The 12,943-nt window shown below is 40.5% G+C and overlaps 1 protein-coding gene across 1 annotated transcript in view; it reads right to left on the reverse strand.

The window, feature by feature from the left end:
* Positions 1 to 1,221: 1,221 nt before the first annotated feature.
* The window catches only part of LOC135478219 (secretin receptor-like), a 34,545-nt gene continuing 22,823 nt past the window's right edge, over positions 1,222 to 12,943 (reverse strand). The window contains exons 7-13 of the mRNA XM_064758491.1: positions 10,025 to 10,181; positions 9,560 to 9,620; positions 6,659 to 6,728; positions 6,282 to 6,373; positions 3,301 to 3,439; positions 2,677 to 2,718; positions 1,222 to 1,557 (exon numbers count right to left, since the gene is read on the reverse strand). Of these exons, the coding sequence (XP_064614561.1) occupies positions 1,222 to 1,557; positions 2,677 to 2,718; positions 3,301 to 3,439; positions 6,282 to 6,373; positions 6,659 to 6,728; positions 9,560 to 9,620; positions 10,025 to 10,181 (897 nt within the window). The remainder of the gene's footprint in view (positions 1,558 to 2,676; positions 2,719 to 3,300; positions 3,440 to 6,281; positions 6,374 to 6,658; positions 6,729 to 9,559; positions 9,621 to 10,024; positions 10,182 to 12,943) is intronic.

Consider the following 12,943-nt stretch of genomic DNA (forward strand, 5'->3'; position numbering starts at 1 on the left):
TCTCAAAAACAAGCTTGCAGAGTTTAACATTATCAATTTGAAATAGTATTCCAAGTACATTTTCTGTGTAATATGAACGTCCAAAATATCATCGTGTAGGTATTGTGGTATTATGTATGGCAAACGAAAAGCAATTTTGGTTAGAAACATTACTGACGTTACAGTAAGCTGAATATAGGCGACAAGAAAAAAGCTATAATTAAAGACGTACAACATAGATAATAAAACCAGAGCAGCGACAACAGAGTGATAGCTGCAAGTGGTCACACGTAACCGGTGAAATACTACCTCCAGTTAATTTACCTCAGTCAGGGTTTTGTTCCAAACAGGCTATTCTAGACAGGCTATACATAATAGCAGAGTTGAATGCAGTGATCATAATGCTGGCCGCCGTCGTATAAGTGAAATATTCTTGAGTACAGCGTAAAACATCAATCAAATAAATAACCAAATTGAATGCAACGCTCTGGCTTAGGTAACCTCCCTTAGATAAATGGCGAACCTGATACATGCGCTATAACTACAGGTGTTAGAAGAATACACAAACCGGTACCCAGCGTCATCAGAAATGTGACCGGAACACACCACTTAACGGATCTATATCGTGGGGAAACGAGGGATTTCCTTACATAACATACGCGCTTTAGTCGTTGTGTTGTCTTACTCCCTAACACCTTCGCAATGTCATCCGTTCTCTTTCGCTTCGCTACAACAGATCCAATGATAGTACAGAAAACTGAGGACATTTCAGTCCGGATATAGGTTACTCGGTCATCCAGTGAAATTTCTCATCACACATCTTCTGTCACATAATTTGAAATCGTAGTTTGGTTATGTGTCAAGCCTGTCCTCAAACCAATCGGATTCCCAGACTGGTCACTGCAACTTCTTTCTTCTAGTATTGATTGGTTGAAACTTATGATAACTATTTCAAAAGAATTTGTTTCCTCCACTATGGATGCCAGCGTCAGTCATGTCCAGGATGACTTCTGATACACCAAAGCCATACCTGAGTTGCCCTAAAGAGATATTTTGCCCCATACAATTAACGGTGATTTTTTTTTAACCAGAAAACCGCCTTCTGGCAAACTGTGTGAAACACTCCACAAACCCAGGCGGTCTCAGCACAGCGAGAACTGACACAACACAGTAAAGGGGCTCGAGAAAGAACCCAGGATTCTCGTGAAAAGAACTCCTGGTCCATATCGGGAGCGGGTCTAGTCAGAACCCGGATTCCCGCTCGAACGTCACTCGGAACATCGGCTGTGGCTCCTCTGCATCAACTCTGACGACGTGGCCGTTCATACGCCGACAGCGTTCGACGTAGACTCTGAACTGACGTCTTTCCATCAGACATCGTTGGCAGATCTGGGCGCCTTCTTGAGAGGAGCTGTCGTTCTTTTCGAGTCCGAAAGACTGTAGCGATTGCTGTGAGTTACGGTTCCTGTTGCTGTAGTAACTGGTTGACGTGTACCATTGGCGTCGCTTTGGTCGTCTCGACTTTTTACGTACTCCCATGCGCCATCGGATCCATTTTTTTCTAACCTCCCCTTGCACCTGGCAACAAAAAAAAACAAAAAAAAGAAACAAGTAACAATGCTTGTTTATAATGCGACAGATCGTTTTTTCACTGAACTACATATTATATGGATTCTTCAATAAGCTTGATACAACACGACTAAATTTGATGAACAACCACGTCAAAGTGATGTACGTTCTCCTTTGGTAATTAACTTTGACCCCTCGCTGCACGGTTCCCACATGGTATCAAGCTATTCTGCTATTAAATACTCACTGTTCTGTAAAGACAACTCGATCTGTCGTCACTATGCGCTCTACACTATTGGATTATGTTGTATGCATGTTAGTACAAGTCAGTCAACAACTGAACTGTGAACGCTACATGTTGTTAAATGCTTTCGTTAAGAATTTTTCATTTGTACAGTAGTGGTCGGTTTTATGGTTGAATGAAACCGAAGTGAGGATAAACGATAGAAAATTAGCAAGTTTTGTTACGTGTTGCACGCAGTTTTGGGCGCCTTACTAGTAGAAGAAATTACCAATACCAAATGGATCCACGAGCCACATAGAGCTGAGTTTATTGTCACCAGTATTCTACGTACACTCAGAAAATGGTCGTGTGTGGCACTCAGAAAATGGTCGTGTGTGGGAGGGGTGTGGGTATTTCATGTGCCAACGGGTGATAGATTGTTACTGCTGGACAACGCCCCACTCTTGAAAACTCAATGGTGTCTATGCTTAGCGACATGCATCCATTAAAAGTTGTTTATTTCTTGTTGAGACTGGTCATAAAGAATAAAGCTCGGTACATATTTCCCCGGATGTAAGTTTATTTATTTATTTATTTATTTATTTATCATTACGCTGCGCTAGCGCGCTAACCAACTGAGCCACGGAGGCCCCCTATAGGCTTATTAATCAGTTTGTTAATTTTTATATGTTAAATGCAGTACATATCGATAATAGAAAATAAATGATAAACCACCATTGCTTTTCAAATATTTTCTTAGTTAATACATACATCGTTAGGTCGACTTTCCCATTCGATTAGGCATGCATGAATTAATATGGATCTCTCTGATACTGACAAAGCACGATTGCGTGACTGCTTCCCATAGATTGTTAATATAGTAGAATCAGTTTACGAAACCTCACCTCTCCGTTGAAGAAACAGAAAAGAGAGGCCACAAAAAATCCCTGGAAAGAAAACAAAAACAAGAGTCAGGAATGTCAGATTACAGGCACTGGAGAGCTAAATTCATTTATAGTTCAATGGTTCTGATGCAGAACGGAGGGACTTTTCTGGCATAGCAAAGGAAAACAGAGCCGCTCCTCATTGTAAAATGCAAGGCGTCTAATATGAGTTCAAGTCTAGCTTACGCTGGCTTCCTCTCCGCGCGTACGAGGGAAAGTCTGCCCGCAACCTGCGGATTGTCGTGGGTTTCGACAGACTCTGTCCGGTTTCCTCCCACCATAGCGCTGAGCACCGTCGCATATGTGAAATAATCTTGAATACAGCGTAAAATAGAAACCAAATAAATAAATATTACAAAATATTCCCAACAATTCTTCTTTTAATTTAATGTAATAATGGATTATTCTTAGAATCAACAAGAATATGAGATATTCTCAATCGTAAATAATTTTTTCATCAAACCAAGCCAATGTAAGCTACAAATATATTTCCCAGAGGTTTTAGGCACAATAAAACCGGAGCTGTACCTTCTCATCCGACAAAAATTAAACATGTTTCCATTAAGGTGAAATCTTACGATTTACCTGAAATGAATTAAAAAACATTTCAAAGTAGATCTTGACAAGCTCCACTTTGTCGTTGAGTCCGTCCGGAAATCCAAGGAATACGATATAATGGACTCCAAACAATGGTATCAAGACGAGGGTAGACTTGGCTAACTTCCTGTAATAAAATTTAGTAACATTTAATGACCGAGTGTCTTCGAAACAAACAGGATATTAGCGTAGGGAAATGACACCACCATAACATTACTGATTTGGACAGTATGGCAAACAGACTACAGTATGGAGAGTAAACCAGAGCAGCGTCGACAGTGTGATAGCTGGCAAATGGTCACACGTAACAGTGAAACTCGTTCTCTTGTCAGTTTACCTCAGTCAAGGTTTTATTCTAACTGTTCAAGTAAGAGGTTAAATAGTAGATTTCTTATTGATCGCACCTAGTGCAAAGAAACTTAGACACATGCTCCTGTACCACTCGGTACTATTCATGAAGGTCTAAAAACTGCGAAGTACTCGTGGAGGCTGGTCGATACGGTTTCGGTACAGCACGTTCAGTAAGTATTGAGTAACATAATCAAAGATGTACAGTATAGAAAGTAAAGCCACATAGCACAGAGAGCAGCGGGGACAGTTACAAATGATCACACGTAACCTGTGGAATACAGCCTCCGGTCATTTTACCCCAGTCAGGTTTTTATTCTAACAGTTCATGTAAATGCATAAATAGTACCAAATTTCTCGCGCGGTTACAGCACAGTATTGTGTATTTCCAGTTTGGGTTTATTCTGACTGTTCAAGTAAATACTTAATAATAGATTTTTTAATAACTGAACCTCTTCCAAAGCAATTGAACATTATTGTACTATTCATGAAGGTCTGAAAACTGGGTAGTACTGATGGCTCTATACTGTGAAGATTTCGTGTCTGTACAGCACGGTACAATATGACAGCTGTGTGGAACCGTGTGGTTGCTGTTTGGTTGTACATGTATTGAGTTGAGCCATACAAGTATATGTAACAGCGACACAGTATACCGTGCACTTACAATACTACAAGGTATCGATTTGTGTGGTACTCTTTGGGGGCGTTTCTGCTCAGCATCCTGCGGTGCCTGTAAACTGCTGCTAGGTGGAAATTTTACTTTGTTATACATGAGGTTTAAAATAGCTGATAAGGTCGGCTTTTCAAAAGCGTATTTTTTGGGCAAAAGACTTTTGTCTCAAAGGCCTTTTCCTTTTCTGTATTCAAAAGGTATTCGCCCGAGACTACAAGGTGAAGGGTAAAGTAGTACAGGCCTACGTGGCATATTATGGGGTATGAATGGGTAAAATAACTCCGTTAATACATAGGGTGAGCATGAATTCTGACATAACCTCAATGTTACCCCCACGGGACTTCGCATTGTGAGGCCTTTAATATCTGTGTACAGCCTACGTGTATCCCCGAGGCCAACCACACACTTACTCGACGAGAAATGAACTAAGTTAAGCTTCTGTGAAAAGCTGATTTGCAAAGGTTAGCCCTTTTATCAACCGACGGACATTTTCCGTTGCATTGCAAAACCTGGGGTGAAACTTCGCGTTTGACGTAGTTTGTTGGACTTAAGGGGGGACCTGCAATATGACATTTTATCCTCTCGAGACCTGCTTTCCGTGAGAAAGATATATCCATCAGTAAATGTGTAACATTTGGGAGCACCAATGCTCTTACGTTTGTTTAACTGGTTTGAAGATTTACCCCATTTTGTCTCTATTTTTGCCACATGTCGATCAAATACACCAGAGACATAAAATTACGCGGAGATTTTCTGCAGAGATTGACAGCTATGACAGTCCTTTGGGACGGACGGTCGTAATTAACTTGTGGAACAGTGTCTATGCTTCACGTGTGTACTCCAGATAAATTCAAAAACCCAAATCTAAGTCGCGGTCAGGCCTCACCATATTGTGTCCATTAGTGAGCGAATCTGCGCCATTTTATCTACACTTAGCAGACCTGGTTAAGCAAACAAACCACAAACAAGGCGGAACGTAACGTCGATAAATGAGATGAAATTCCAAGTGCTGTTCAAATGAAGGATTTCACAACGTCGTTGTTTCGTACGTTCTTAATGCTCGTGTCTTTGAAGATATTACAAGATTATTGATCGCTATTAAATTTGCTGAAATACCGATCCCTTCTGAAAAGGTATAACACTGGGATGATAACAGCTGGCTTGACCTGTAACCGTTAGGCTCCAGTCTCTGACACAGAAATTTTATCTACCTTATTCTGAGATCAGTAACACATAAGAGGCCATTGCAAGCTGAGCACTGTGATGTGAATGGCTATGAACATGTCCATACTGACGCAAGCGCGTTTGGTGGGGGATTTCCCCTCTTCTATCGTTAAATTGAGTTCCATATCAATGCGTTGAAACAGACCTTCGTATATCAGCCTTCAGCCGTAATGGACGTTCTGGATTAACAATTGCAAGGCCAATTTAATTTTTCTTTGATGGTTTGACTTTTAATACAAACTATGAAAGAACTCAGGAAGTGTATAAGGTCCAGGATGTAATCACGCAAAGAGAAGCAGTCAACAGATTTCAATGATGTCGAAATGGGGCAAGGTATGTTCTGGGCGAATAGGAATTTGTTCACGTAACTGTGATGGAGGTTTGAGCTCTTGGGTGTCTTGTAGTTCGTGTAAATATTTATTCCGTTAAAAGCCTTGAGTCGATGCAATACATGAAGTGAATAAAATAAATAAATGTGATTGGTTCTTGACTGTAACATGGATGGATAAACTCGTGGGTGGAGGAAACCACCGTCCTTTGATAGATACCTCAGAGGCCTTTTTACATAGCCACATCAGAACCATCGACAGCTGGGCCTCACTAGTCCGCGGCATATCGGTAAGACGAGAAGGACGTCTTATACCAATAAGCTAGCGAGCCGGTGTAGTACTCTTTGATCATTCCATAAAATCAACAGACAGAGAATTTACCTAAGGAAACTTACCTATATTTATACCTCCTCACTTCTGGCGTACTTGTTGCATGTAGTTTTGTAAATAACACCCGGACAATGTTGACAAAAAATATAAAATTCACCTGAAAGCATAAAAAGAAACAAATAATTATTGCTCTAGGGCTTTCCTATTTTTTAAAGATTACCGACCAATAAAAAAACTCTGACTGAAATATCAGATTCCCAAGAATCAATTCAAAATCGATTTTTATAAAAAATACTGCGTTCTCCTTCAGTTTAACGACTTTAACCGCAACATGTGCATATATAATCATCAGAAAACTGGAGTACGTTCAACTTAAATTAGTTACAACACAAAACAAACGTAAAAAATACATATTCTAATTAAATAATTTCTTTGAGCTCACCGCTATGCTAACGACAATAGGGCCTCGCATTATCCAGAAGAAACCAGGTGTTGGGTTTGTATTCCAACATCTGAAGATAAAAAGAAACCGATTATGTTTCGCTTTCCAAAAAGGACTGCTAAAAAAACTTATTCAGCCTAGTTGTGGAATATTTGGTCGATCTTAGATGTGAGTTAAGAAAGCTATCCGTTACACAAACTATTACACTACTTGTGTTAGGGCACCTTAAACACTAAACTAAAATCATATCTTATAGTATTACGACTGAGACTTCTACGACCCTATACATAAAATGGCTGAATAGTCTAGCATTCCACTGGTGATCATTTGATATTGTGAGAGTATGTTTGGTTTCATTGGTGAAAGGTTCCCCATAGAGGTGCCCTATTTACACCCCCAGAGACAGTCCAGTGGCGTGCTAGCTTGGTGTCCTATAGCCTGACCTGATACGGAGTAAGAATATTTACATGAAGTACATCGTCGACATATGACTGTAAAAGTCCACGTTAAGCCCAAGGCATACGCACATGCATACGTGGAGTACAGCATTGAAACAAGAAAAGTAAACATCGATATGCTGCAGTCATCTGCGACACACGAGCATTTAAAAAAACGCCACCTCCCACCGCCACCCCCAACCCATCCCCCACCCCAGCAAAGATAAAGTTCAGACAGGACTGCGACTAAGCTGTCATCCCATAGAACTGATCGTCGCATCGAATTTGGCCATGATTTGTTGAATCTGTTTCCAGCCCACCAGAACTGACATAGGCCTACATTTTGTAAAGTGTGCATTTATACAAGTGATAAGTGGTGATCAGGCGATCACAAATGTCGCGAAATCGAGCAACGTGGCAAATTCCAGGTGCTCAACGAAAGATCGGTTGCAGATATTTTCCATTAACACCACTCTGAGAAGAAACGATAACCTGGTGTATTTATTTATTTGATTGGTGGTTTTACGCCGTACCCAGGAATATTTCACTTATACGACGGCGGCCAGTATTATACTTGGAAGAAACCGGGGCAGAGCCCAGGGGAAACTGACGACCATTGGCAGGTTGCTGTCAGGCCTTCCCACGTGCGGCCGGAGGGGGAGCCAGCATGTCGCCTGATGCGTCGTTGTTTACTAGCGAGCAATTAGTGAATAAAAAAGTAATTTGGTTACTTGTAATTTGTGATAATTATTCATTTTGTTTTCTCTGAAAACAGTCGCTTCAGGGAAAATGGGCGATTTGCTGCTAAAAACAAAGCGAAATGCCACTTGAGAGATACAATATCAATGAACAGCGCTTAAAATTTCGTCTTTAATCAATAACAAGAGAGCATGCAGTTTAAATTCTGCCGGTGTTTTTTTCTCCTTTGGCAATTATAAGGTATTCCCCTGGGGGCTGAGGGGGATTGAGAGGAGGGGGGTTACAAACAAGATCGCTATTTCAGCCAATATTTTTACTCTTACTTGCATTGGTCTCTTAGAGTCAGTGTCAACATTTTTTCCGGAATTCAACTCGCAAACCGTTAAAACCTTCTTCCCGTTCCGAACTGACAGTGCACTTAATCTCTCCATATCGAGCTATTACGCGAAGTACGAGTCGCCATTGCTTCCATTTGCCAGAGCATTTCCCAGAGTTATGGATACAAATAGCACTGTTCAGGGCAGTGCACGTATTATCTTTTTAAGCGATATAAATATAAGTTAAAGGAGAACAATATTCTCCCAGCTTTAGACTGGAGTTATTGTCTCTTAGAGGGCTGGGGAAAGATAACATGTTGGCGTACGAATGAACGAATGGTGTTTTACGCCATTTCCAAGAATATTTCACCAATACGACGGTGGCTGGACACTACTGATTAGCAAGAACGTACCATATTATCATACAAATACAAGTTAACTGTGGTAGTGTTAAGGACGGGGGGAGGGGGTGGTAAACGGTTGGGGTCAGGAGGGCTCTTATTCTTTGAAATTCATCCAGCAAATGGTAAAGTAATTTGTCCAGTGCAGGTATTTTAAATTACCCAAGTTGAAGCCTCACAAGAGGCTTACGGAATTATATCGTGTTGGCGCGTGGATACTACGGAATGACACAGAGAAAGATTACCTATTGGTCAGTTTTCCCTGATTTGACCAGATCTCAGTTGTCACCACACAGTCATCTGCGATTTGGTTTAAATTAGTTATAAAGGTTTCTATATACACTGGTGGGGCCTCCGTGGCTCAGTCGGTTAGCGCGCTAGCGCAGCGTAATGACCCAGGAGCCTCTCACCAATGCGGTCGCTGTGAGTTCAAGTCCAGCTCATGCTGGCTTCCTCTCCGGCCGTAAGTGGGAAGGTCTGCCAGCAACCTGCGGATGGTCGTGGGTTTCCCCCGGGCTGTGCCCGGTTTCCACCCACCATAATGCTGGCCGCCGTCGTATAAGTGAAATATTCTTGAGTACGGCGTAAAACACCAATCAAAAAAAAAAAAAAAAAAAAATATATACACTGGTTGTTTCGCCCAAGACCTTGACATCTGAGGGTGGAGGAAGGGGTCTGGATATTACTATGATAAAACCACAAGTATGACGTCCCAGTATTAGTAAGGCCGAGCTGTATTTTCGTTAACAACGTACACACCAGAATGCAATCCAAAAACAAGCCAGGAAGAGAGAGACAGCGCCTCTCTACAGGCAATGGGATAACTCTGCATATATTTTATCTATCAAGTAAACATTTAATATAAAAGGGTTGAAGAAATGACAAATAGGAACTTTTCAGTTTCCTCCTCTCACTATTGGTACTGTCAGTGGAACAGGAAAGAAAATCACATACACTACCAGTGGTTACAGCTTTCCATGGAACAGAATAATAAATCTGAGGCATGCGCAGTGAAAATAAAGGGAGGGAACCCGAGGTGCTACTTACAGAGTGTTTTCGACTAATATGCGGACGACAACCCAAGGAGTGATGAATAAAAGAGGAGAGGCTGAAAATAAAAAAAATAAATCAATAAAAAAAACTGTGATCAAAAAAGAATCCTGAAAGCAGAAACTTGTTACATTGTATACCCGTGCTCTCAGATCAGCTTTCGCAGATCAAAATACGGCTCCTTTTTCTACTTAAGTTTTGACAGGCATTGAACTCTCATGTTGTTATTTGTTCTAAGCTTTCGATCTTGTTAACCATCAATTTTACATTCCTGTATCAATTTACAATCTTAAGGAGAAGAAAAACACTGGTTTAGTTAGTTTAGATTTACATGTATATCAGAGCACCGAAGTCCCAACATGTCATATTTAACGACAGTGTGCGAGGATTCACACTGTAGCAAAGACGACCACCAACCCTTTTGATTTTTCTTTTAGTGCGGCAGAGTGTTCTAGCACTTACCCCAGCCCAGCAGTATGTACCACCCCACACCGCTTCTGTCAGAGAAGACGGTGACGAATATCAGATTATGAAGATATAGGCCTTCCACAAATATCCACACGTAATTCGCACCAAGGGAGTAGTGGAATATGGTGAAAACCAGCTTGCATTGCCAGTGCTGAAATAAAAACCATAAAATGATCATCTGAAACCTGAAATGATGTTAACAGTGGACAGACGTGTTAAGACGAGCGAGATGTGTGTGAATCAGATGGAATTCCATTGTCTGCCCGGGTGAAAAGCTTTAGGTGTTCATCATGAAATAAATAGAGCCAAGTCGCAAGGGAATTGGGAATACCGCTAGATTCATCACTGATTCTAGGCGCCGAAAGAGACATTCGTATATCAGTCGTAAACCACATTGTATTCAATAATCGAATGTCAAAATCAACGTTGAACACAATCCACCAAAGAAATAAGAAAGTGTATAAAGTATGAAATTAAGTTCGAGTCATGCGAGTGGAGATGGTCACAAGGAATGTGCTATAAGCGAGGAATTAAACCTGTAACTAAATCAGGCACCATGCTAATTCATGATTTGTTGTTTATCAAAATATCTGTTTCAATAGTGCTTTAATCGCAAGTGTTCATGTATATTCAAAGAGACCGTCTTGTTCAACAGGCTGAATAAAAAGCGTCTACAGCCTCAGGTTGAGTGGAATTAGACAGGATTATGCCAGATAATCTGGACACGCCATCCGCTGTAACGTAATAGAATAGAAATGTTTCCGTTGTAATAAATATACTTCGAGTGAATCCGTTTGATGGAATAACCTTGACAAACCAGTTTTTGCTGTAATAACTTGTGGCGTTGATTGCAATCGTCACACAACTTACAGGATCTTATAAATGTTACAAGTTACAAGGCTATATGTACATACCACATGCAGAACCCATCAGTATATTGCTATCAGTATATCAGGATAATTCAAAATGTTAACACCCACATGATTAGCTTTTCCTTAGCCGTCACCTGCGGACTTGTATCTACACAGACACATCTCTTCACTCCAATGACAGCTATGTCATTTGGGATGTGGACTGGAAAGCACTTTTTACAGCGGATTATCTGATTTGTTACTTACGCTGTACACATTAATATTTCTCCTACCCCATGGCGGAATGAGTTAAGCGTGGAGAAATTCGGGTAGATTCTCGAGGTAACTATCGCCCCTCTCCAAACTACCTGACAAACCTTCGGCAACAAAACCGTAAACGAAGCGGCAGAGCTTGGATCAGGTCTACACAAGGCATTTTTAAAAGAATCTCTCATAATCTTTATTCTCGCAAGTTTTCCCACAAGCATCTATTTATGTAATTATCCATAGATTAATGGTCAATAAAACGACCTGCGGATACTTACTCATTTACCTATCTCTTTACTTAATTTGTGTTTTACGCCGTATTTAAGAATATTTCACTTATACGACTGCGGTAAGCGTTAAATAGTGAGTCAATAAATCAATTAAATAGTTAAAGTCAATAGTTCGCAATTGTCATTCCCAGACATACCTGCTGTAGAATAATAGAAATTTAATGTGAAACTGCGTCAGCTCTGACCTTTACAAAACGAAAGAAAGGGTATAACAAATGGATTTCCATCAGAAACACGCGATTTCCGAAGGCATTCACAGTATTTAGCCACTGAATTTATACATGTGTATCAGCAATGACTTTCCAGTGTTTACACTAACTGCGGCTAGTGGGGAAATTTACTTTAGGTTAGCTTACAGAGCGCTGGACTTGGGGTGTGAAAACATAAGTTCAGATGGTTTTGTAGCCTACAGAGACAGTGTACATGTAGTTCGCCTTATCTGACATGCGCACTGGAACGCCCTGCGAGATATATCAGACATTAGACCCTAACCATTTAAAATATACTCAAACCAAATCATCTAATACCACAGCTTGCGCCTAACTTATCGCGTGTTTTAGACCCCGATTTGTAAGTTTCAAGATTTTGCAGGATTGAAACAACATGAAGAAAAAGCCCATTCTTTAGGGTTGAATGAGGTTTTAGAGTATCAGTTTGAATGAACTTGTTTGAAAGTCTAAAGTCTTAATCGTGATTCACTTTGACTTTACACACAAACAGCCCAGGGGCATGTTGAATAGGATATTACTTTGGATTTACGTTCCTACTGAATTGCGGTATTTTTTTATTTTTTATTTTGGCATAAGTTAATAATAAATTTCCTTCTGTAGAACAGAAATGCGTAGTTCGAGTTTATCTAGCTTTGTCGAGAAGTTTTACACATGCCGTGAAGGAGAAGAATGGTATAGTGTGGGCGTATCGGAGATCGACCGTTATGTCTTCTTGAACCATTTTCCAATAGAAATCCTGACAGCTTATAAAATCGAGGTCAATGATGTGTGACAGCTTCAATTAAGGTTACCCATCACGTTCCTCCCGAGACTTCTTGTTAGCTGCTGGCTGAAGACATAGCTGGGATAACGTACGCATAAATTGACGATAAAAGTAAGATACGAGTCCGTGGGTCGAGTATCTTGACAGGTACACGTGACGGCTAAGTGAAGCCCTGTGATCAGGGACTCTCGCGTTACAGATAAAATTCGCAGGAACATCGCAGTTGCAAATCAAGCTAATGTCTCCTTTTCGTAAACATCGCGTCAGAGTGACCAGTACGTTGGCGTTTATACCACAAATATTTACAATGATTACGCTTTATTTCCATCACACATCTGCTCAAGCTTTGGATATGTGCCATACACAGCTCTTAATGTTGACAGTGGAAAATCTGTAAGGATTTGAAAATCTACAGAAAGTGTTTGAAATGTACTCCACCTTTCTTAAAACACTCTTTCATCAATATTTCATCGTTCCACAAAGAAATTCTGGCAAATATTTTCAAAGATATG

The sequence above is a fragment of the Liolophura sinensis genome, chromosome 11 (assembly GCF_032854445.1).
Source record: "Liolophura sinensis isolate JHLJ2023 chromosome 11, CUHK_Ljap_v2, whole genome shotgun sequence".
NCBI lineage: Eukaryota > Metazoa > Mollusca > Polyplacophora > Chitonida > Chitonidae > Liolophura > Liolophura sinensis.